This window comes from Elephas maximus, chromosome 17 (assembly GCF_024166365.1).
Source record: "Elephas maximus indicus isolate mEleMax1 chromosome 17, mEleMax1 primary haplotype, whole genome shotgun sequence".
NCBI lineage: Eukaryota > Metazoa > Chordata > Mammalia > Proboscidea > Elephantidae > Elephas > Elephas maximus.
In genome coordinates this window covers 83,504,478-83,528,618 of record NC_064835.1, presented here as the reverse complement: position 1 = coordinate 83,528,618, position 24,141 = coordinate 83,504,478, and the positions used below count along the sequence as shown (strand labels likewise).

The following is a 24,141-nucleotide window of genomic DNA, read 5'->3' as shown; positions in this document are numbered from 1 at the left end:
TAGTGACTTGAGAGTTACTAGTACATAGAAATGCATTTTGGCAATTTTAGAAATTCAGTAAAGCAATGAGGAAGCATTTGAGAGTGTATAAAATAGAACTAACAGAATGAGAGAAAGGGAAGAAAAGAGTAAGACAAGGGAACTGTGCTCCTATTTTCTCAGTTAATTGTACGGTGAGCATATAGGGAAATTTGAAAAAGCAGCATATTTATGTGATTATCTCTTATGATGCTCACCTGGTTGTAGGGATGTAGGAGAGGGATGGCAGGATCGATTCAGGACTGGAGTTTTGTAGGGTGAATATACTAGAAAGATAAAAGGCTGTAGAATTGAGGTATTGAAAGGGGAGTGATAAATTGCATGAGTCCAGGCTGGATAGTAAGGAAATGATGTTTTAAGTAAACTGCTAATTGGGAGAAAATAGAGTGATCAAGGGGACTGATTGAAACTGAGAGAAAGTGGGTTGGGTGAATAGAAAGTTCGGGTAGAAACATATGATGGCTCTCACAGGTGGACAGTCGTTATCCATCCCAGTCTGCTAGTGAGCCTCTCTATACTACAGAGGCTATAAAGCAAAAAAACAAGAACAAACCAAAACAACAAACACACCCTACATTTTCCAGGGCTCCTTGCAGCTAAGGTTCTGTATGTGATTTAGCTTCTGTAGCTGGCTGTACTGAAAGACTAAAACGGGAATGGTGGATCTTCCTACTTTTTCTACTGGAAAGCCTACATATGAGGACATGGTAATTTTCTTCAGCAGCATTCCAGGGTCTAGTCACTAGCTTTGGGGGAGTTGAGAGGCAGCGCATATGCCTTCCACTTTTTTTGTTGATGTGACATAACTTGAGACATAAGTGTCTGCTTCTGGTCTCTGAGTTGCAGGTGGTGTTTGTTAAAGTCTTGATTCTCCACTCTCATGGCAGTGGTGTGGATAGCAGCTGTGAAGGCACGCTAGTTCTGCAGTGTGCTTCTGGCCAAGATGTCAGCCCCAAGCCCTTCTAAAGGTTTTGCAAGCATCTAATTTTCCATATTAAATCCTTTCCTGCCTAAAATAGTTAGAATGTTTTTTGTTTCTACAACTAAATCGTGAGACATAAAGCCTTGTAGAGGTTTTTTGGAGGTTAAATGAAATAATCTATGCACTAAGTAATTAATAAATAAATATTAGCTAATTATTATTTAGTTATAATAAAAGACTGAGAGAGCTGGAACAATGGAGAATTATAATCAGAAAGATGTATATTTGGTTTTAGCAATTTAGACACATATTAGTTCTGGATAATTGACAAATTCTAGGGTGTGGCTGAGAGAGTTGAAGACAGAACGAGGTAGAAGCGGTCCCCAAAGCTGAAGTGATTACGGAGGAGACACTTCAGGCATTAAAAGTTTGTTCTCCTAGGTGGCAAAGTACCCGCACTTGGGAATATAGTAATGTCACCATTTACTTTTGTTTTCGACTCCATGTTATTCCACAACACAATGGTCTTCCACCCCCACCATCGTGGCGAATCTGTACTTGCTGAGGTTACTACTGGCTCTCTATTTGCCAAATCATGGATTCATTTTCAGTTCTGATCTTGATCTCCCTGTGGCTTCAGCACGACTGGACCCACCATCACCTGGAAACTCCTTCTTCTTTTCCTTCTGAAATGTATTTATTCCTGGTCTGTGTTTATTTTTCTGGCCCTTCCTTAGTAATCTTCACTGGATTCTCTTCTTCTATACTTAGGTCTTAGATTTTGGGGTCCACAATGGTTTTAGCCATGATCATCTTCTGTTCTTGCTTTTGCATACATTCAGACGGATGGCTTGTAGAACCACTCATACACAGATGACTCCCAACTCCTCTCTCCTAACCTTCAGATACATTTGTCTAAAAGCCTAGTATACATTCTACTTAGATGTTCCCATTCCCACAGCTCATCAAATTAACCGTATTTAAAGCACTTTTTATCTTGCCCCAAATCTGATTATTACTCTTCTGTGTTTTCTTCGCATTCTCTCTACTATCTAACAACGCCCTTGCATACCCAGGCTAGAACCACAGAATTCCCCTTCCTTCTCATTATCCCAAATTTGCCACTAAATTCTGTGGATTACAACTGTTTCTGCTCCCTTCTTGCTATCTGCATTGTATTCCCTTACTTCAGACTCTATTTAGTGTTAGATTACTGAAATAACTTTCTAAATTGTTTCCTGATCTTTAGGATTACCCCACCTTTAATCCATTTCTACATAGTCATTATAGGGATTATTCTAAAAAGCAAATGTTGTTGTTAGGTGCCGTCGAGTCGATTCCGACTCATAGCGACCCTATGCACAACAGAACGAAACACTGCCTGGTCCTGAGCCGTCTTCACAATCGTTATGCTTGAGCTCATTGTTGCGGCCACTGTGTCAATCCACCTCGTTAAGGGTCTTCCTCTTTTTCTCTGACCCTGTACTCTGCCAAGCATGATGTCCTTCTCCAGGGACTGATCCCTCCTGACAACATGTCCAAAGTATGTAAGATGCAGTCTCATCATCCTTGCTTCTAAGGAGCATTCTGGTTGTACTTCTTCTAAGACAGATTAGTTCCTTCTTTTGGCAGTCCATGGTATATTCAATATTCTTCGCCAACACCACAGTTCAAAGGAGTCAATTCTTCTTCCGTCTTCCTTACTCATTGTCCAGCTTTCACATGCATATGATGCGATTCAAAATACCATGGCTTGGGTCAGGCACACCTTAGTCTTCAAGGTGACATCTTTGCTCTTCAACACTTTAAAGAGGTCCTTTGCAGCAAATATGGTCTTCATATTCCCTTTTCCAAAAAGCCTTATAAGTTCATCTTCATTTTATGGTCTTCTACTGCCTCTTTGGAAACGCTGGTGGCGTAGTGGTTAAGTGCTACGGCTGCTAACCAAGAGGTTGCCAGTTCGAATCTGCCAGGCGCTCCTTGGAAACTCTATGGGGCAGTTCTACTCTGTCCTATGACGTCACTATGAGTTGGAATTGACTCGACGACAGTGGGTTTTTGGTTTTTACTGCCTCATCAGACTTATTTTCATCACTCTCCTATATACATTTTGACTTAGCCAGAATGCTCTTCAGTATTAAATGCCTCTGAACCATCGCGTGTGGTGGGCCAGGAGAGTTCTTCCTGGTTCCTGGAATATAAAAAGCATCCAGATGTTAGCTGACATTATTATTAATATTTTAATTTTAAATATTGCTAGCAACACATCATCCAAGAGTTTTTAAACAAAAACCAAGTCCTGATGAGAGTTTAGCTTTATAGTGATGTTCCAGTGGGTCAAAGTAGAGGCAGTCCACGTTACTGTAAAGGGACAGAATGGCCCCCAGGGTAGCCAGGCTAAACCTTAATATGGTTGAATATATGCAGATCCCTAAAGAAAGCATGTGTGAATCAGAAAGGGGAATGATCAACAAGGGAAGCATAGAAAAGCAGACCCAGAGGCTGTGCGTATTCAGGGAATGGGTTTCCATTGCCCAAGAACCCAAGCTTTTTTAGATCCCTACCCTAAAGAAGGCATCATGTTGTCAGAGTCTGATGTCTTTGGCCATTTGACTTTTATTAGTAACTAGAATTCTATTCGGTAAGCAATGATCCAATTGTAATTTGGTTTCCCATGCGGGATGCTTACAGGAAAGAGTATAAGGCTTCTAGAAAGTTGCAGTTCACATTGCAAATTAACAAACGTCCATCCCGGCATTGTTGAGATTCTCCCTGCAAGTCGGACCCATTCACATTTTTCCAGTGACGTAGAGTGATGTCTGGGCTCCGGTGAACCGTAAGTGACGCTGAGGAGAGAGCCGAACGCTTGGACAATTAAATCTGTATTTAATCAAGGGTTTATATGTTTGTCTTATCTACTAGGTTACGGACGTCCTGAGGTGTGGGGCTGCATCCTATCCCTGCCTGACAAGGGGCTAGCAGAGAACAGGAAGTTGAATGTTTCAATGAATAAACTGAACCACTTACCATGGAGTTGATTCTGAATCATGGTGGCCCCACGTATGCAGAGTAGAACTGCTCCATAGAGTTTTCATGACTTTGACCTTTTTGGAGCAGATCGCAGGCCTTTTTTCTGAAGCACCTCTGGGTGGGTTTGAACCGCCAACCGTTTGGTTAGGAGCTGTGTGTTTAACTGTCAGCACCACCAATGCACTCAGTTAGCCAAGCACTCTGTGGAATGGGGCTTCCTCAAGTGAAGGGAAAAGTTTTGAGAAAGAGTTCAGAAGTGGACCCCTGTGATGGAAGGAGCGGTGATTAGAGTGAGAATAGGAGCTTACGTACGACAGGGAGGAATGGTGGGGCTTGTTCTCTGGATGACATCTACTCCCCGTAAACCTAGCTGGCATTCTTTGACTATTGCTCAGGCCTCCAAATAAAATGTTGGTGAAAAGCTGTATTGGACCTCTGAAAAGTTCAACCCCTGATAGATGGACAAGGTGTCACAGTCCTGTAACACAAGGAAGCAATCAGCATTCACCTGGGCTTGCAGCCTTGGCAGACGGGTTTGGTGCCATTAGACTGTGGTCCATCCGGTGATTGGTTTTGTAGGTGAATGACATTCCTGCCTGTTCAGCTCCTCCTACCAGGATTCTTTAAGGCCCAGCCCAATTCCTCCTCCTCTGTGAATTCTAGCCTACATAAGCCTCTTTCTTCGTGACTCCTATTAGACTTAATATTTATACCTTTCATTTTAGCCATTCTTTGTCAAATCTTCTGGATCCATATATTGCCTTCCAGGCAGACTGTAAGGCCTAGGGACCACATGGTTTTTTTGTATCTCCTCACAGTCCATAGGAAGGTGCTAAATAAGATTATAATATTTATGTCACTCATTCTAGCCATTCTTTGTCAAATCTTCTGGACATATTGTCTTCCAGGTAAATTGTAAGATCTAGGGACCATCTTGTTTTCTTGAATGTTCTCACAGTTCGCAGGATGGTACTAAGGATGTTACTGATACCCAGAAATCCTCGTCAAATTATTTGTTTATTTTTGTATTTAGGACTGTAAAGAGATTAAAGAAGAGCGGTTTAATACTGTGGGAATGAAGCTTTTTGTGAAAAACGTCTCAGCAGAAGACAGAGGGAAATATGCATGTCAAGCAAGACTGACACACGGGGGGAAAGAGCACACAGTTTTAAATAGCATTAGTGTAGATGTCAGTAAGTATGCCCAGATCTGTCGCCTTGACTTCCTTTTGCTTTGTGCGAGCTTGCTGGCTTTGGGCAGAAGTGGTTCTCAATTTTTCTGAAGGCTAGTAGGCTCTCAAAATTGTCATTATTAAAACCAGAGAACAGGAAGAGTGCGGTAGAAGGGCGTGAGCAGCTTATTTTTCTCATCTTATTTTCATTGTGAAATTAAGTGAAGTCCTGTATATGGAGCTGCTGCTACGGTGCCTGGCAGAATGTAGGTGTACAGAGAATGGGAGATATTATTAACATTACTGTTATTTTGCTCAGCTGTTACTGTTGTGAATATTTCGGAGGGCCGCTCCACTCAGTCTTTGCAGAGTTCAGGGTTGGAGGGCTTAGTTCCAGGATAACTGAATTCTTGGGAGTGACCAGTTTATTTGAACATATGACTTGAAGATTTGAAAACAGAATCTTCAGGGCTCGAAGAAACTGTAAAAATAATTCAGGCCAAACCATTAATTATACAGAGCCCCAGAAGGGGAGCAACTTATTTAAGCTGACAAAGCCGCTTAGTGATAAAAGGAGGACTAGAACTGAGGTCTTCCAATGCCCGGGCAAGCAATTTTCCCTCTGAACATACTGGGGAATGAATTCCTGCTAGGTCACCTTTTGTGCTTTCTTCAGTAGAGAGTTACTTGGTTAAGTGCTTGGCTGCTAACTGAATGGTCAGGGGGCTCCGTGGGAGAAACACCTGGTGATCAGCTCCGGTGAAGATTACAGCCTAGGAAAGCCCATGGGGCAACTCTACTCTATCCTGCAGGGTCGCTGTGAGTTGGAATCGACCTGATAGCACACAGCAACAACAATCTAAATGGAGAGAATTGAAGGTTTGATATTTCTTTGACTTGGACCATCATTTTTTTTATTAATTTCTTTAAGACTCTAAATTACTGGGGAATGTTCAGCTATTTCTTAATGATGAGGCTTCCTTGGGTGATATGTTCCATGTGAGTGGCTCCTTGTTCCCTGCCTGAAGAGGCTCCCCAGGGCCGTTTATTCCAGAGAGGTCCAGCGGTTCCCTGCATCCCAGCCATGTTGTTCCCAGGCACAGTCCTTCCTCCCACCGCTCCTGAGATTCTTTCCTGCGATTGCTTATTTGACTATAAATGTTTTTAGGTAGTCTTCAGTTTTAATTTTCTTTGGTAAGTGCCCTTTAAGTAAGAAAATTATGTTGGATTTTATGGTTTTCATGTTCTTAGATTTTATGATAGCTGATATCTGTTTGAAAGTAGGCACCTTCCTCTTGTTATTCACAGTTGAATTCCCAGCACCGAGCCCAGTGCCTGACCTAGACCAGCACAGAACTGTTTATTAACACAATGGTTGACTACCAGAATGCTTTAGTTTTGCATAGATCCTGTAACGTTTTTTTTTTTTTTTCCTTCAAAGATTCAAAGGTAAAAAAAAAAAAATCTTCAACAGATCATTGGGTTGAATGGTCTATATTTCATGTCAGCTATGGCTGCTAACCAAAAGGTTAGCAGTTCGAATTCACCAGCTGCTCCTTGGAAACTCCATGGGGCAGTTCTACTCTGTCCTGTAGGGTCACTATGAGTGGGAATTGACTCAACAGCAACGGGTTTGTTTTTTTTTGTGTGTTTTTTATATGCCAAAAGGAGCCCTGGCAGTGCAGTGGTTAAGAGCTCACCTGCTAACCAAAAGTTTGGCAGTTTGAATCCACCAACTGCTCTTTGGAAACCCTATGGGTCAGTTCTACTCTTTCCTATAGGGTCACTATGAGTTGGAATGGACTCGACAGCAAGAGGTTTTTGTTTTTTTTTTTTTTATGCCAAAAATTATGTTAGACCTAAGAATTCAAAAGTAACAAAAAAATTATTCCTTCTGTTCAGACACTCTCAGCCTGGTGGTAGTGGAGCTAGAGATATTAACAGATCATTTCAACATTATACATTAGTGGAGATTCATAGAGTATCCAGGGGGACAGGAAAAGAAGCAGCAACATAGTGGTGGCAGGTGGTCTGACAAGGCTTCCAAGGGGAAATAACTTCTCAGATGAATTTTGAAGGATGAGTAAAATTTACACAAGTAAAAAAAGAGTGAGGAGGGGGTCACACTGCAGAACAGTAGTATAAGGCAAAATGTGAAAGTGACGGACATCGTGGTTCATGTTGGAGTTAAAATCAGTTAGAACATAAGTATGAGGTGAGGCATGGTGGGAGCTGAGGCCATAGAGTTAAACGGCAAGGTCAAGGGGCTGCCCTTGAATGGGTGCGAGTGCAGACTGATGAGGCTATATTTGTGATGGGAGAGATTAGCCAGGAGATGGTATGAAGCAGGAGTTGAAGGGGGTCTTGAGGCTTAGAGACATGTTAAGAGGCTACTTCAATACCCACAAGGTTGCTGATAGTCTGCACTTGCTGATAGGCAGTGGGGGATTTCTTCCTTCAGGCAGTCATTTAGTGACTATTGAGCTCACAAGGCCAGGTCCTACGCTAGGCCAAGAGAATGTGATGGTGAGGAAAAGTGCCTGATCACTGCTCATGCGAAGCATGAAGTCTGAGGTGGGAGGAGATACAGAGATTAACCAGATAGTCCACTGATGAAATTTATAATTACCAAGGAGATTAATGCAATGAAGGAAAGGAAAATATGAGATCAAACAGACAAGGACCTGTTGAATCAGGGAAAACTCCCTGATAATAGTCATGTTGAAGGGTTAATTAAATGATGAAATGGATGAGATTTTTCCAGACCGAGGGAGCAGCAGATGCAAAGGACCTATAACGAGTGGGACTGGGTATCTGAAGAACAGAAATCAGGAAGGTTGTTTTGGAGTGATGTGGGTGAGGGAGAACATGGTAAGGGATGAGCTGGGAGAAGTGTTCAGGGGCCAAGACCAAATTAAAACAAAACAGTTGCCATTAACTCTGAATCATGATGACATCGTGTGTGTCAGAGTAGAACTGTGCTTCATAGGGTTTTCGATGGCTGATTGTTCAGTTGTAGATTGTCAGGCCTTCTGATGCACCACTGCGGGGATTGGAACCTCCAACCTTTCAGGTAGCCACTGAGCATGTGAACTGTATCACCCAGGGACTCCTGAGATCAAATAAGGGCCTGTAATCCAAAGTGGGAAGTTTGGGTGTATTCTAAGAACAAAGGTAGCTGTCCAGAGAAGTTGAGAGCTGAAAAGCTGTGTAGTGTGATTCACTTTAAAAAAAAAGCATTCTGGCTGTGGTGCACAGGCTGATCTGAACAGAGACAAGAGTGGTAGTTAGGAGGCAGGTGCAGGAGTGCAGGTGGGACCTCATGTTGGCACAGGCAACATGGTGGCACTGAAGATGGAAAGAGGTGAATAGATTCAAGGCATCTTAGGAGGTAAAACCCAGAGGTCTTAGTGTTGGATTGAGTGTGAAGAGTGAGGGATATGGAGATGCCAAGGAAGCTAGACCTTTTGGCTTATGCAACCCAATGCATCATGATTCTATTTGATGAAATAAAATAACTCTGGAGAAAAACTGGATTTAGGAGTGAAATCATGAGTTAGGTCATGAATAAGTTGAGAGCGAAGTGCTTTTGAGAAGCCCGTGTGGAGATGTAGGTAGAGTAGCCAGTAGCCTATATGGACTTTAGATGGTCATTGAAGAAGTGGGAGAGGAGTTTGCCTAGGAAAAGTGTACTGAGTAGAAATAGAGAGGGAGAGAAAAGCTGTTTAGAACGATTTGCAGATTTTAGATGTATGTGATCTAGTGGATGGTGTGACCTTAAGTAAAAAAAAGTAGGTGGTGATAACTTATGTTTTGGACATACTGAATTTGAATAGTTTGTAGAATGTCCAAATATTAATGCCATCATATAGGGCATGCATTTTTGCTTTTTTTTCTAGCTTTCCTCTTATAACTTTTCCATACCTCACCACCAATAGGAGGAATATAGGACTAAGTAGACCATTCATAAATTTTGGTGGACAAATGGGATAGAGGAGAAGTGGAGAAAGACTAAAAGGTGGAGGTACGTCAATAAAAGAAAGACAGTTATAAAGTGGTAGTGGAATGAAATCCTTGAAGAATAACAGAAGAGGAAAGGATTTCAAAAAATATGGAAAAGCAGAGTTGGAAGGTGGAGGATGAAACTGAAGATAAAATATTAGGGAAATTGTTTCTTTTTTACCCAAGACTTAGCCCAGAACTTTGCTTACAGCCAATACTTAAAGAAGTGTACTTTGGAGTATTAGATAATGAGATTTTATTACACTCATTAATTCATATTTACACAAAATATGTAATTATAAAACTGAACTATCTCGCTAGCTTAGCTTCTAGGTTTAATTAATTTGATTTCTGGCTGATAAATAAACCTTCAAGGAGTGCAATTTTTGTCGCACAATGGGTCTTGTTTCTTCTTGACCAACATCTGTTGCAGTTCTTCTGCTCTGTGCTACGCTTTCTTTATGTTATTTTATAGAAGAAGTTGAGAATGTATCATATGTGATTCTAATGCAACTTTATGTGGGTATAATTTCTTAACAGAAAAAATTGAATATGGAGACAGAATTCCTAAAATTACTTATCCAAGAAACAATTCAATTGAAGTAGAACTTGGTAAGTAAAGTCATTGAAATCACTAAGGCCAGAGAACAATGTCTGGATATCTTTAGTGCATTTTTTGGACCTCAAGGTTGAAGACAAATCCCGTACACATCCAGGTTCCAGCTTTGGACATACCCAAGGTTATCAGGAGAAGCACTAAAAAAAATCAGGAGAGCTGAAGCCTGGGGGAGTTGTGGCATCAAAGGTCTGGCAGTGAGCACTCTGGGTCTAAATGATTATTGTACATTTGTTTATGTAAAAGCAATGCAAAGGTAAAAAAAATAATTTCTGAAAGAGAAGATCCATAATGTAAACCTACAACTCAGTAATGTTGATTGAGAATTCTGTATTATGTCATCAAATGCTGAAAACTATATTAAAAGAGTAGGGGAAGTTATGTTATATTCCTTAGTTTACATGGGAAGGAATCAAGAAATATTGCCTTGGTTTTGGTTAAGAGTTCAGCTATTAACCAAAAGGTCGGCAGTACAAATCCACCAGCTGCTCCTTGGAAACCCTATGGAGCAGTACTACTCCATTCTGTAGTGTCTCTATAAGTTGGAATTGACTTGATAACAACATATTTGGCTTTGGATTTTTTTTGTGTGTGTGTGTAACCAAAGTACAGAAAAATAAGCTCAGTATATATGTGTATATATATATATATTTATATATATATATAAATTTAAAGGGAATCGTTAGTAAAACAAAAACATGTTGAGTACCTTCTGAAGGAAAAAAAAAATAAGTCCCCATCAAAAGACAAATCCTCAGATTGAGTCAAATATTAAAATCTAATCACATATTCCTCTCAAAAGATATATATCTAAAAGTACATGATCTAGAAGATTAAAAATAAATTCATAACTAAGCCATATCTGAGAATATTAACAAAAATAAATCAGGCTGGGAATACTGATATCTGTTAATGTGTTTTTTTAGGGCAAAAAAATTAAGTGGTAAATAGAGTCATTTTATAGTAATAAAAACTATGCTTGCCAAAATAGCAATTTTTATATTTCAAACATTTAAAGCTAAAACTCTCAGAAATACAAGGACAGAAATTGTTGCTGTGGGAGATTTTAACATATTTTGGCTGTGACAGACTAGTTAAGCAAATAAGGATCTAAGAATTTGAACAATATGATAAAAATAACATATTTCTCAGATATCTCTCATTAACATATATGAAAAACTCAAAATCTTTAAAAAGGAAATTGTACAGACTACATGGTGCTATCACAATGCAGTAAAATTTGAAATTTATAACAAGGGTTAAAACAGTGAAAAACCCCACCCATTTCGAAAATTAGTCAACAAAGTCATCTTCTAATTTTTTGCCTTCTTCCTCAGAAATTAAACTAAAGCCATAATTACAGAATATTGTGAAAATAACTATAGTGTATCAAATTTCGAGAAATGTGATCGATGCTGCACTCTAAGCAAATTTACTTTTTTAAATACCATCACTATTAAGAAGAATTAAACCAAGTCTAAACCCATTGCCTGTGAGTCGATCCTGACTTTTAGCGACCCTATAGGACGGAGTAGAACTGCCCCATAGGGTTTCCAAGGATCAGCTGGCGGATTCAAACTGCCAGCCTTTTGGTTAGCAGCCAAGTTCTTAACCACTGTGCCATGAGGGCTCCATTGATAAGTATAGAAATAACTAAAACACATAAATAAACCAATTAACTGTATAAAAGAAAGCAACTAAACAACCCCAGGTGGCACAGTGGTTAAGAGCTTGGCTCCTAACCAAAAGGTCGGCAGTTTGAATCCACCAGCTGTTCCTTGGAAACCCTATGGGGCAGTTCTACTCTGTCCGATAGGGCCGCTATGAGTCGGAATTGACTAAATGGCGATGGATTTGTTTTTTTGTTTTTTGTTTGGTGAGCAGCCCCAACAAAGAAAATAACAATGATAAAAGTAGAAAATAATGAATTTTAAAAAAAGAAAAAAAAAATAGAATTGATAGGTTCCAGAGTGGGTTCCTAGTAAAAGGGTCAAGTGAAGGAGACCAAATAAATAAATAAACCTCTAGCAAGCCTAATTCTCAAAATGTAGAGAAACCCAAATAGAGAAAATTTAGGAACAGAAAGCTTATACACGGAAGAGGATAAAAATATCACTACTCAGACTTTGCTGAGTCTAAGAGTAAATATTTTAATATCTAGGGGTAACCTTAAAAGACCAATAATTTTAAAAATACAGAACTAAATTGAGTAACAAAAAAATGATCAACCCAAAAGATGGCAAGAAAGAAAAGACAAACTTAAGACAGATGCAACAAATAGAAAGTTTGGTATAAACCCACATATATCATTAATTACAAAATAGAAAGATTGCCATATGGATTAAAACAAAGCAAATAAACAAAACACCTCTGTGCTTGAAGTCAAAAGGGTAAAAAATGATACTACATAAACACTAAACAAAATAATGCTGTTATAACCAAACCAACCAGTTGCCGTCAAGCCAGTTTCCAATTACGGTGATTCCATAAAATTCAGAGTAGACCTGTGCTCCATAGGGTTTTCAGTGGCTGTGATCTCTCAGAATTGGATTACCAGCTCTTTTTTCTGAAGTGCCTCTAGATGACTTCAAATCACCAACCCTTCTGTTGGTAGCAAGCACTAAACCATTTGTGCTGCCCAGGGACTCCAATATTGTTATAATTATACTGATATCAAGGTAGATTTTAAGGCAAAAAACCTAAGAGCAATCACAGAAACTTCATAATGATAAAAAGTTCAATTCTGAACTTGTAGATGCATAATAACATGGCCTAAAAAAAAGGTGCTTGTATGTGTTTTTTTTTTTTGTATGTGTATATTATATATATATATATATATATATATATATATATATATATATATATAGCATCGGTTCTTGATCATATGCTACCTCCTGAAATGGTTGACTACTGACCAATTTTTTTTGGTACGGTGACTTAGTATATTTTTTTCAACTTGTTTTGATACTTCCTGTATCATTCAGTATTTTGCCTACAGAATCCTTCAAACTTTCTACTCAAATCTTGAATTTTTTCTTCAGTTCTTTCAGCTTGAGAAATGTCAAGCATGTTCTGCCCTTTTGGTTTTCTAACTCCAGATCTTTGACCATGAACTGATGGTATTGAAGGAGGAAGACTAAGCTGCACTGAAGGCACTGATGAAAAACAAGGCTCCAGGAACTGACTGAATGCCAGTTGAGATGTTTCAACAAATGAATGCAACACTGGAAGCCCTCATTCGTCTATGCCAAGATATTTGGAAGACAGCTACCTGGTCAACCGCCTGGAAGAGATCAATATTTGTGCCCACTCCAAAGCAAGGTGATCCAAAGAATGTGGAAATTATCAAACAATATCATTAATATCACAGGCAAATAAAATTTTGCTGAAGATAATTCAAAACCGTTTGCAGTAGTACATTGACAGGGAACTACCAGAAATTCAAGCTGGATTCAGAAGAGGACGTGGAAACAGAGATATCATTACTGATGTCAGATGGATCTTGACTGAGGGCAGAGAATACTAGAAAGATGCTTACCTGTGTTTTATTGACTATGCAAAGGCATTCAACTGTGCGGATTATAACAAATTATGGGTAACATTGTGAAGAATGGGAATTCCAGACACTTAATTGTGCTCACGTGGAACTTGTACATAGACCAGAGGCAGTCGTTTGAACAGACAAGGGGATACTGCGTGGTTTAAACCAGGAAAAGTGTGCGTCAGGGTTGTATCCATTCACCATACTTATTCAGTCTGTATGCTGAGCAAATAAGCTGAGAAGCTGGACTGTATGAATGAAGAAAAATAGCATCAGGATTGGAGGAAGACTCATTAACAACCTGCAATATGCAGATGACACAACCTTGCTTGCTGAAAGTAAAGAAGGCTTGAAGCACTTACTGATAAAGTTCAAAGACTACAGCCTTCAGTATGGATTACATCTCAACATAAAGAAAACAAAAATTCTCACAACTAGACCAATAAGCAACATTATGATAAATGAAGAAAAGATTGAAGTTGTCAAGGATTTCATTTTACTTTGACCCACAATCAATGCCCATGGAAGCAGCAGTCAAGAAATCAAAAGATGTATTGCATTGGGCAAATCTGCTGCAAAACATCTCTTTCAAGTGTTAAAAAGCAAAGATGTCACTTTGAAGACTAAGGTGCGCTTGACCCAAGTCATGGTATTTTCAATCACTTCATATGCATGTGAAAGCTGGGCAATGAATAAGGAAGACTGAAGAAGAATTGATGCCTTTGAATTATGGTGTTACTGAAGAGTATTGAATATATTATGGACTGCCAGAAGAATGAAGAAATCTGTCTTGGAAGAAGTATAGCCAAAATGCTCTTTAGAAGGGCGGATGGTGAGACTTCGTCTCATGTACTTTGAACGTGTCATCAGGAAGGACCAGTCCCTGGAGGAGGACATCATGCTTGGTAAGGTAGAGGGTCAGTGAAAAAGAGGAGGACCCTCGATGAGATGGACTGATGCAGTGGCTGCAACAATGATCCCAAACATGGAAGCAATTGTGAGAATGGGGCAGGACTGGGTGGTGTTTTGTTCTTCTGTGCATAGCGTCGCTGTGATTTGGGGCCTACTTGATGGCACCTGGAAACCGTGGTGGTGTAGTGCTAAAGTGCTACAGCTGCTAACAAAAAGGTCGGCAGTTCAAATCCACCATGTGCTCCTTGGAAACTCTATGGGGCAGTTCTACTCTGACCTATAGGGTCGCTATGAGTCAGAATCAACTCAACGGCAATGGGTTTTTTTTTGTTTTTTGATGGAACCTAACAACGACAACAACAATATGTATGTATATATGTGCATACATATATATACATATATACATGTATATACATACAGATACATAGATGTAGATATAAATACCTAAATATATCTATATATACACATACAGAATTCAGAATTACAGGGAGAAATTGATAAATCCACGGTAATGATGATGTTGAGAAGCCAAACAAACCTGAATAAAGTAAGTTAAAAAGGTAGTAGCAGAAAACAATGAAATAGAAAACCAGTGTACGATAGAGATTAACAAAGCCACAAGTTGGTTTTTTGAAAATGTAATAAAATTGATAAACGCCTGGCATGATTGATCAAGAAAAGAGGGAAGACACAAATTGAAAAAAAAGGTGGACAGCACCATAGGTCATATAGGTGTTAAACAGATAATAAAACAATATTCTGAGTAGCTTTACCCCAAACAATTTTGAAAATTTCAAGAAAATGGACAAATTCCTAGAAAAATCAACATATAGAACATGAGACAAGAAGATACTGAATTCATAAGAGTCATATAACTATTAAATAAATCCTGTAATTTAAAATCGTCCTCAAACAAAACTCTGGATCCGCTTGGCTTTAGGGGTACATTTTACAGATCATTTAAGAAAGAAACACCACCAATTTTAAACAAACTTTTCCAGAAAGGAGAAAAAGAGGAACCGTTCTTAACTCATTTTATTAGCCTAGAAAAACTTTGACACCAAAACTCAGCAAGGACAGTATTAGAAAGGAAAATTTCAGGTAAGCCTTGTTCATGAATATATAGGACAAATTCTAAACAAATTACTAGCAAACTGATTTCAACAGCATACATAAAGAAAAATGCATCGTGATTAAGTTGGACTTATTCTAGGAATGCAGAGTTACTTTTGCTAGATAATTTGTGCTTTTATTTCACATTAACAGACTAAAGGAGAAAACTCATCCATTTACCACAATAGATAGAGAATAAAAGCTTTTGGGGAAACTGAACCATGGATTAATTATTTTTAAAAAATTGAGAAAACTAGGAATGGAAGGGAACTTCCTTAATCCGATACAGAATATCTATTTTCAAAAGTCTACAGAGCCATCCCAATACTGAAATCTTGAACGCTTTTCCTTTGTGTTGAAGAAGGAGACGAGGATTCTTTCTATGACCACTTCTGTTCTTCATTGGACTAGAGGCCCTCAGTAGTTCAATAAGACAAGAAAATGAAAAGTTAAAAAGATTGGAGATGGTACAATAAAATTCTAAGTATTTTTGGATGGGATACGATTGTGTACTTAGTCCCAAAAAACCACATATTATTCAAAGTAATAAATGAGCTAAGCAAGTGTGTTGGACCCAAGGTCAATATACAAGAATCAATGGAACGTATGTATGAGCCAGCAACAAACAAAATGAAAATAAATTTAATGTAATGTTTATAATAATATAAGCTATCAAATATCTAAAAAAACTTCTGGTAGATATCTGGACGGAAAATTTTAAAACATTATTGAAAGAAAAAAGATTCAATAAATTGAAATCTGTGTGATGTTCATGGAGTAAAAAACACGTGAGAGTAAAGTTTGCAGTTCTTCCCAAGCTTATCCACAGGCTCAATTAAATCTCGGCCCAAATCTCCACAGATTCTAGTTTTTGCAGCTTTTTAAGTTGTAACATTTATATGGAAATGTAAAGATTCAATAATAGTCAAGGTACTTTTTTTTTAATAGTAAAGTGAAAAGAAAGTTTTGTTCGGCATGTATTCAAAAAGACAAAAGTGGGCAGTGGACAAGCATGTCGCTAGAGCCATGTCTGCCTGAGTCCCTCAAGGCACTTTGAATGAAGAGTTAAATAAGAGGGCTTGTGCTTCCAGATTTCGAGATTTACCAAAAGGTCACCAGTTCGAATCCACCAGCCACTCCTTAGAAACCCTATGGGGCAGTTCTACTCTGTCCAGTAGGGTGACTATGAGTCAGAATCGACTGGACGGCAATAGGCTTGGTTTTTTTTTTTTTTTTTTTTGGTATAGTAATTAAGACAGCCTAGCATTAGCGTAAGAGTAGACAATGGGGCAGATTTGAGGGCCCAGAGGTAGATGCAGACAAGGATATGGTACTGGATTTTGACAGAATTGTCCCAACAGAGAAGTAGAGGAAGTGCCATCATTACAATGAATGATCCCAGGCACTGGATGTAATACAGAATAAAACTTGGTGAATTTCTCACAACATTTATAAAGATAATTTCAAGTGTTTTGCAAAGCTAAATATGAAAGGCTAAACAATAAAGCTTCTAGAAAAATACCTTCATAATTTGGGGTAAGGAAAGATTTTTTTAAAGAGGACATACAATGCACCAGTCATAAAGAAATACATTGATAAAAGCAGGACTGCAATTATTAAAATTGTATTAAAAATCAGAACTTCTGTTTAGTAAAAACAAAAAAAAAATGTTGCTGTCCAGTCCGTTCCAACTCACAACGACTCTACAGAATAGAGTAGAACTGTCCCATACAGTTTCCAATGAGCACCTGGTAGATTCAAACTGCTGACCTTTTGGTTAGCAACTGAACTAGTAGCTACTACAGCATCATGGTTTAGTAAAAGACAACACTGAAATAATGAAAAGACAAGCCACAGAGTGAGAGAAGTCACTTGTGATAAGTGAACAAAGGTCATGTTCACATGTCTGGAATCTATGAAGAACTGCTACAAATCAATATGGAGAAGATAATGTAATAGAAAGACAAATAACCTGAGAAGAAAGTTTATAAAAGTGGATACCCAAATGGGCAATAAAAATATAAAAGATGCTCAACCAACTGCAATCCAGGGAAATGCAAATTAAATTCCCAATGTGATACTATTACACACTCACCAGAAAAGCTAAAATAAAATTCACTGACAATAGCAAGTATTGTTGAATATATAAAGTAACAGAAACTGCCATAGACTGCTGGTGGGAGTGTAAATTGGTATAACCACTTTAGAAAACAATTTGGCATCATAATTTAAAACAGAAGATATGCATAATCTAAACTCTACCAATTTTATTAGTAGATAGGTATGTGTACCCATCATGTATAACCAAACCTGTTGCCATCGAGTTGATTCCGACTCAGCAACCCATCAGAAATGTGTGCACAAGTGTCCCAGTAAACATGCATAAGAGAGTTCATACAAGCATTAGACACACTAGGAAATACTGGAAACTATGCAAAGGTATATATAGCAACAGTCTCATGAAACCCATTGCCATCGAGTTGAGTCTGGCTCATAGCGACCCTGTAGGACAAAGTAGATCTGCCCCATAGGATTTCCAAGGCTGTAATCTTTACCAAAGCAGACTGCCACATCTTTTTCCCTCAGAGTCACTGGTGAGTTCCAATCGCTGAACTTTTGGTTACCAGGCGAGGTCTCAATCACAATGCCACTAGCGCTCCTTATAGAAACAGTAGACAAGAAAAATAAATTCTAATGATTCTGTTGTCTGAATGAAGTATAACTACATGCAACAGCATGGATGAGCCTTACAAGCAAAATGTTGAGTAATAGTAGCCAGAGTTTTGGGACATATATGTAGGTGATTAAGTAGTAGGGAAAGGGCATGTAGGAGGGTAACGAGGCTCTGGCAGTTCCTGTTTTCTTAGGAGGTGAAAGTTGTATGGATATTTGATGTATAATAATCAACTTTACATTTATATTCTATAGTTTTCACTGTATACATGCACTGTATTTCACAGTAAATTTAAAATACCACCTAGAATAAAGGACACTCATTGAAAGTTGAAGTAGACTTTTTAGAAGTATGGTAGTTTTTATACATGTGGTAAATTGAGGGAATTATTAGGCTTATGGGGCAAAATGTAAATTAATCACATATAATGTGTGAACATGAGTGGAGGCAGGGTAAGAGACAGAGGGGCAAGACCATGAGATCACAAGTGGAAGGTAGGAAGCTCACTGGAATTGGAATTAGAAAACGAGAGTTCATGTCTCATTTCTTTTTCAAACTAATGTGTGATCTTGGCAAGTCACTCAATGTACGTGAGCTCCAGTCTTATCTGTAAAATGGGGATAACACGTCCTCCTTTCTGCCTTGTAAGACTGTTGTGAAGATAGGGAGACAAATGAAAAAATGTGTGTGAAACGCTCTGTGAACTGAGAAGTTCTTCACTAATGTTGCTAAGAGTAGGAATAGTATCCCATGATGTTGTGGAAAACATTCCTCAGAAGCTGGTGATATTGGGCATATCTCTTTACAGTAGACTCGTAATGAGTCAGAATCAACTGGTGGCAATGAGTTTGGTGTTTGGTTTTCACAATAGACATCCTGGAAGTCCACTTGTTCCTTATGGTCTCTGTCTGGTGGATGGAGATAAAGTAGATTACCATTGACACAAGGAGGTATTTCTGGTAATCAGAAGACGTTCTAGGCTCAAAAAAACAAGCAATGTATTTGTTGACCAGGCCACTGTTTGTAAAATTTTCGTTTAATATTTACGGATTTGGTTTTTACAGGCTCCACCCTTATTGTGGATTGCAACATCACAGATGTCAGGGAGAACACCAATCTACGCTGCTGGAAAGTCAACAACACTCTGGTGGATCTTTACTATCGTGAGTCCAAGCGAATCAGAGAAGGATATGAGTAAGTCTTTTGTTTTTCTGACGTCTCTAAAAGCTAGCAAGGATTTCTCCATCTAAATTAATTTGGCATTTACTGCTTTTTTAACATGGTTCTCACTGCCTTCTCATCACTCCTTTGGGCTTTGTCTTTCAAAGACCTTCTCATTGCTGGTTCACAGTGAGTGCACGGCCAAGCCTCTGGTCAAAGAAGTGTGATGTGCTCACTGCTGTCAATCCGGTTTACAGCCTAGTTAGGGAGATGATGGAAAATGTGAAGTATGGTGTTAAAGTAACATGATCAATTTCTCTCAGCTACTATTTAAGCCAGCCTCATTCTTATTTAGTTATATCATGAGCCACAGGCATTCAAGGATTAAAGGGCAAACTAAACATTATCAGAGAGATAATGCATAATCATTAACTAATTAAATGGTATGGAGTCTGGGGTAGTTCAAATGGTTAAGCACTTGGCTGCTAATCAAAAGGTTGGAAGTTCAAGTCCACCCAGAGGTATCTTGGAAGAAAGACCTGTTGATATACTTCTGAAAAACCAGCCACTGGAAACCCTGTGGAGCCCAGTTCTACCCTGACACACATGGGGTGACCATAAGTTGGAGTTGACTCGATGGCAACTGGTTTACTGATTAATCCCCTGGTATAAACAATAAAACTAATGAAATAAGAGGACAGAAGAACTAGTGTCGGGCCTTGAAGTGTAGGTGAGTTAGGATAAGTGGAAAGGAATAGGGAAGAGCCCTGTAGGGCTGAGGATGTTGTCTGTAGTTAACAGAACTACATTTTCTTGTCACTGCCCAGAAGAAAATACACATTTGGAACTACTCGGTCATCACACTTCAGTTAGCCTCTTCAGTGAACTCTTCTATGGTAAAACAATGGTCCAAAGTGTCCTCTAGAAAGTAATTTTATTGTCCAGAATAAACATTATAAAGTATGTTGAGTAAATATGATTCATGTACTAATGACTGGCTCTTTCCTTTTATAGATCATGTGTGCCTTTTGAGCAATATAATAGGTACACAGTAAACATAACCTTCCTCCAAGTGAAAATGGAAGATTATGGCCGCCATTTTGTGTGTCATGCCGGAGTATCAGCAGCATACATTGTGTTAAAGCTCCCAGGTAATGTCCCAGTGGACTCAGCATGCTCAAAATGATGATGAAGAAATGCATATGAAAGAGAAAAAAAATCTGTTGCTGTCCAGTTGATTCCGACCCATAGCAACCCTATAGGACAGAGTAGAACTGCCCCCATAAGGCTTCCAAGGAGTGGCTGGTGGATTCGAACTGTCGACCTTTTGGTTAGCAGCCAAACACTTAGCCACTGTGGCACCAGGCCCCACTATGAAAGAGAAGTGGCGTTAAATGTTTGACGTGAGGCAATAGGGTAGTATTACATAGAGAAGCTAAATATGGAATCTAGCAAAAAGCTGATGCAGTGTCTTACAATGTGCTTGGAGTATGCCTTGAAAACACCATATTAATATACATTTTGTGCACCAAAAGTCTAGAAAAGAGAAATTTTTTCTTTATTAAACCTGATTGCTCAAGTATTATAGCCATTCGTTGATGATTTTCAGCTTTCAGATCATTTATTATAATTTTATATGCAGATAAAATGCATATTTATTTTTTATGATGCTAACTTTGTAAAGTTATCTATGGAAACCGTTGATATTTAGAGTAGGAGGGCTTCAAACTCTACTCACGTACAGAAATAGTACTCTTAAAACTGTACAGGGCTTATTGATTATCCACTTCAGGTCGTAATAGGTAATGAAAAGTGAAATCATAATATTAAGAGAACAACTTTAAATTCATAACATACCGGGGCACAGTATGAAGTACCTTACAAAATGCTGAGGTATTGTTCACCAAGGCAGCTTTTTTTGGTTCTATTAATATCTTTTTTTTTTTTTTTTTTGTTAACCACATGCAAGAGCAGAGGGCTCAAATTTGCCGCTGTCCCTTCGTGAGTAGTTAAACCCACATTTGTATGCAATCCTAGCTAAAAACCTGCCAGAAATGTTTTCCAAGAATTTGGCATAAAACACTAGTCCCGTGACTGCTGTGTGAAACTAGTGAATGTGCGTTTGCCCCTGCCAAGCTCTTGACCTTGTGAGTGTCCTTCACCTCTCTTAGAAGAACAGTGAAAAGGGGTGAAAACACGGCCGCTTGCAATCTTGAGGTAAGCATATTCTGCACCTCACCTCCACGGCCTGAAGGCCAAGGCCACTCTGTGCCTGTCTTAGTTAACATAGTGCTGCTATAACAAAAATACCATAAATGATTGGCTTGAAAGAACAGAAATTTATCTTCTCACAGTTCTGGAGGCTAGAAGTTCGAATTCAGGGCGTGGCTCAAGGAGGAGGTCCTTTGTCTATTCAGCTTCTAGTACCCAACAATCCTCGGAGTTTCTTGGCATTCTTCAGTGTCTGTCTTCCCCCTGTGTGTGTCCCTGTGTCTATTCTGCCTTTTAATAACTCAGAAGTGGTTACTCTGATATGACCTCATTCTCATCATCATGGACGAGAATGAAGAAAGAGCAGCATCAATACTGACACCTCAAGAATTTTGACATATCAAAAGAAAAACCCTGTTTCCAAGGAGGATCACATCCACAGGTGCAGGTGGCCCCTGTTTCAGCACATTTTGGGGAGACACAATTCAATCCATGACAGTCCTTAACTGCCTTAACCAAAAGTGAGCGTACCACACCTCCTCTCCTCACCTTGGACCCACGCAGAGTCCTTTCTGGTTGCATCAGGTGGAAGGGACCTTGTGTGCATCTTCCACCTCTGCCCATTTTTTCTCTTCTCCATGGCTTTTTTCTGTCATAGAGTCACTTTTGATCACTGGTTCCCCAATCAATCTTGCTCATACTCTCTCTCTCTCTGGTACATCTGGGTGATTCCTGAGGTGCCAATGTCGGTGCTTCTTTTTCGGCCTTCTCATCCACGATGATGTCTCTTACTCTCATGGCTTCAACTACCATCCTCTTGCAGGTGGAAACAAATTCCAACTCTCCAACTGGATTCTCTCTCCCCAAGGAGCAGCCCTGTATTGCTGACTGCCCACTAAAAACCCACACTAGACTGCAGATACATGGACTGAAGATTGAAAGAAGATTAATTCCCTGAGACCTCCTAATTCTCTTTCCATTTTTCTTACTTTTTTTAGTGGTACTCCCATCTTCCAAGTTTTTTGGGCTCAAAATCTGGGGCTCACCTTGATCCCTCCGACTTTCTCCCTCACGCCTAACATCCAGTTGGTTGCCACGTTCTGTAGACTCTTCCTGCACAGGGTTGGCCTGCTGCCTCTGTCCTCTTCTACTTCCCCTAGCAAGGTAGACGGTGTAGTGGTTACAAGCAAGGACTTTAGGGTCAGGATCCAGGTTCAGGCTCTGGGCCCTACCATTTATGAGCTGTGTGAACACAGCTCTGTTACTTAACCTCTCTGTGCTTAAGTTTCCTTCTCTGTAAAATGAGGGTAATAATAATACCTTCCTCCCATGGAGGCCTGGTGGTGCAGTGGTTAAGAGCTATGGCTGCCAACCAAAAGGTCGGCAGTTCCAATCCACCAGCTGCTCCTGGGAAATGCTATGGGGGAGTTCTACTCTATCCTTTAGGGTCACTATGAGTTGGAATTGACGTCGGTGAGTTTGGTTTTGGTTCCAGGGTTGTGGGAATCAACTGGGATTTATCTTTTCTACTTTTTTATTATAAAATATGGCACAGCCCTGGTGGCACAGTGGTTAAGCATTTGGCTGCTAACCAAAAGGTTGACACTTTGAATCCACCAGCCGCTCCTTGGAAACCTTATGGAGCCGTTCCACTCTGTCTCGTAGGGTCACTATGAGTTGGAATCGACTCGATAGCAATGGGTATAATGGGTATTGTAAAATATAACACATAAACACACATACCTTTAGATAGATAGGTAGATAAGTAGTTAGGTGGGCAGATAGATAGATGATAGATAGATAGATAGATAGATAGATAGATAGATAGATAGATAGATAGATAGACAGATAGATAGATAGATAGGAGGGAGGGAGAGAAGGAAGGAAAGAAGGAAGGAAGGAAGGAAGGAAGGAAGGAAGGAAGGAAGGAAGGAAGGAAGGAAGGAAGGAAGGAAGGAAGGAAGGAAGGAAGGAAGGAAGGAAGGAAGGAAGGAAGGAAGGAAGGAAGGAAGGAAGGAAGGAAGGAAGGAAGGAAGGAAGGAAGGAAGGAAAGAAAGAAAAGGGCATACAGAATATAGGTATCATATAACAAATAATTATATGGCAAATAAGGTGCGTCTTCTACATTTGTTTGGCAACCGTAAATCAAGAACGAGAATATCACCAGACCTGAAAAGCCCCCCACATGTCCTTTCTGATCATAACCTCTTTTCCGCTCTGTAGATAACCACTCTACCAACTTTTAGGCTAATCATTTCCTTGCATTTTCATGTAAGTATACGTCCCTAAAAATATACCTCAGTTTTACCTGTTTTTGAACTTTATATAAAGAGAGTTATACAGTATGTTTTCTTTTATGACTTGCTTCTTTTCTTACTTGTGGGCGATTCATTGGCGCCTCAGTCACGTAGGATGCAGCTGTAGTTGACCCATTTTTACTGTTGAATTGTATTCCATTGAATAACTAGGCCATGGTTTATCCATTCTACTACAGACATGTGATCATTTGACTTATTCTCAGCATGGGGCTATTGACAAGTTTTGCTGCCATGAAAATTCCTGCATGTGTATTCTGGTACTCATGTAGAGGCATTCTTCAATGGTATATCTCTAGGGGTAGAATTGCCAGACAAGGGTCCATCTTTAATTTTTCTTATGATGTCAAACTGTTCTTTAATGTGATTGGACCAATATATACTCCCCACCCACTAGCAGTGTATGAGAGGACCAAATGAGATTAATTTTGTAA

At 39.3% G+C, this 24,141-nt stretch overlaps 1 protein-coding gene across 1 annotated transcript in view; it reads left to right on the top strand.

Moving 5' to 3' along the window:
• The window catches only part of IL1RL1 (interleukin 1 receptor like 1), a 166,452-nt gene that overhangs the window by 6,883 nt on the left and 135,428 nt on the right, over window positions 1-24,141 (top strand). Inside the window, exons 4-7 of the mRNA XM_049856390.1 lie at window positions 5,025-5,184; window positions 9,705-9,776; window positions 19,085-19,214; window positions 20,196-20,332. Of these exons, the coding sequence (XP_049712347.1) occupies window positions 5,025-5,184; window positions 9,705-9,776; window positions 19,085-19,214; window positions 20,196-20,332 (499 nt within the window). The remainder of the gene's footprint in view (window positions 1-5,024; window positions 5,185-9,704; window positions 9,777-19,084; window positions 19,215-20,195; window positions 20,333-24,141) is intronic.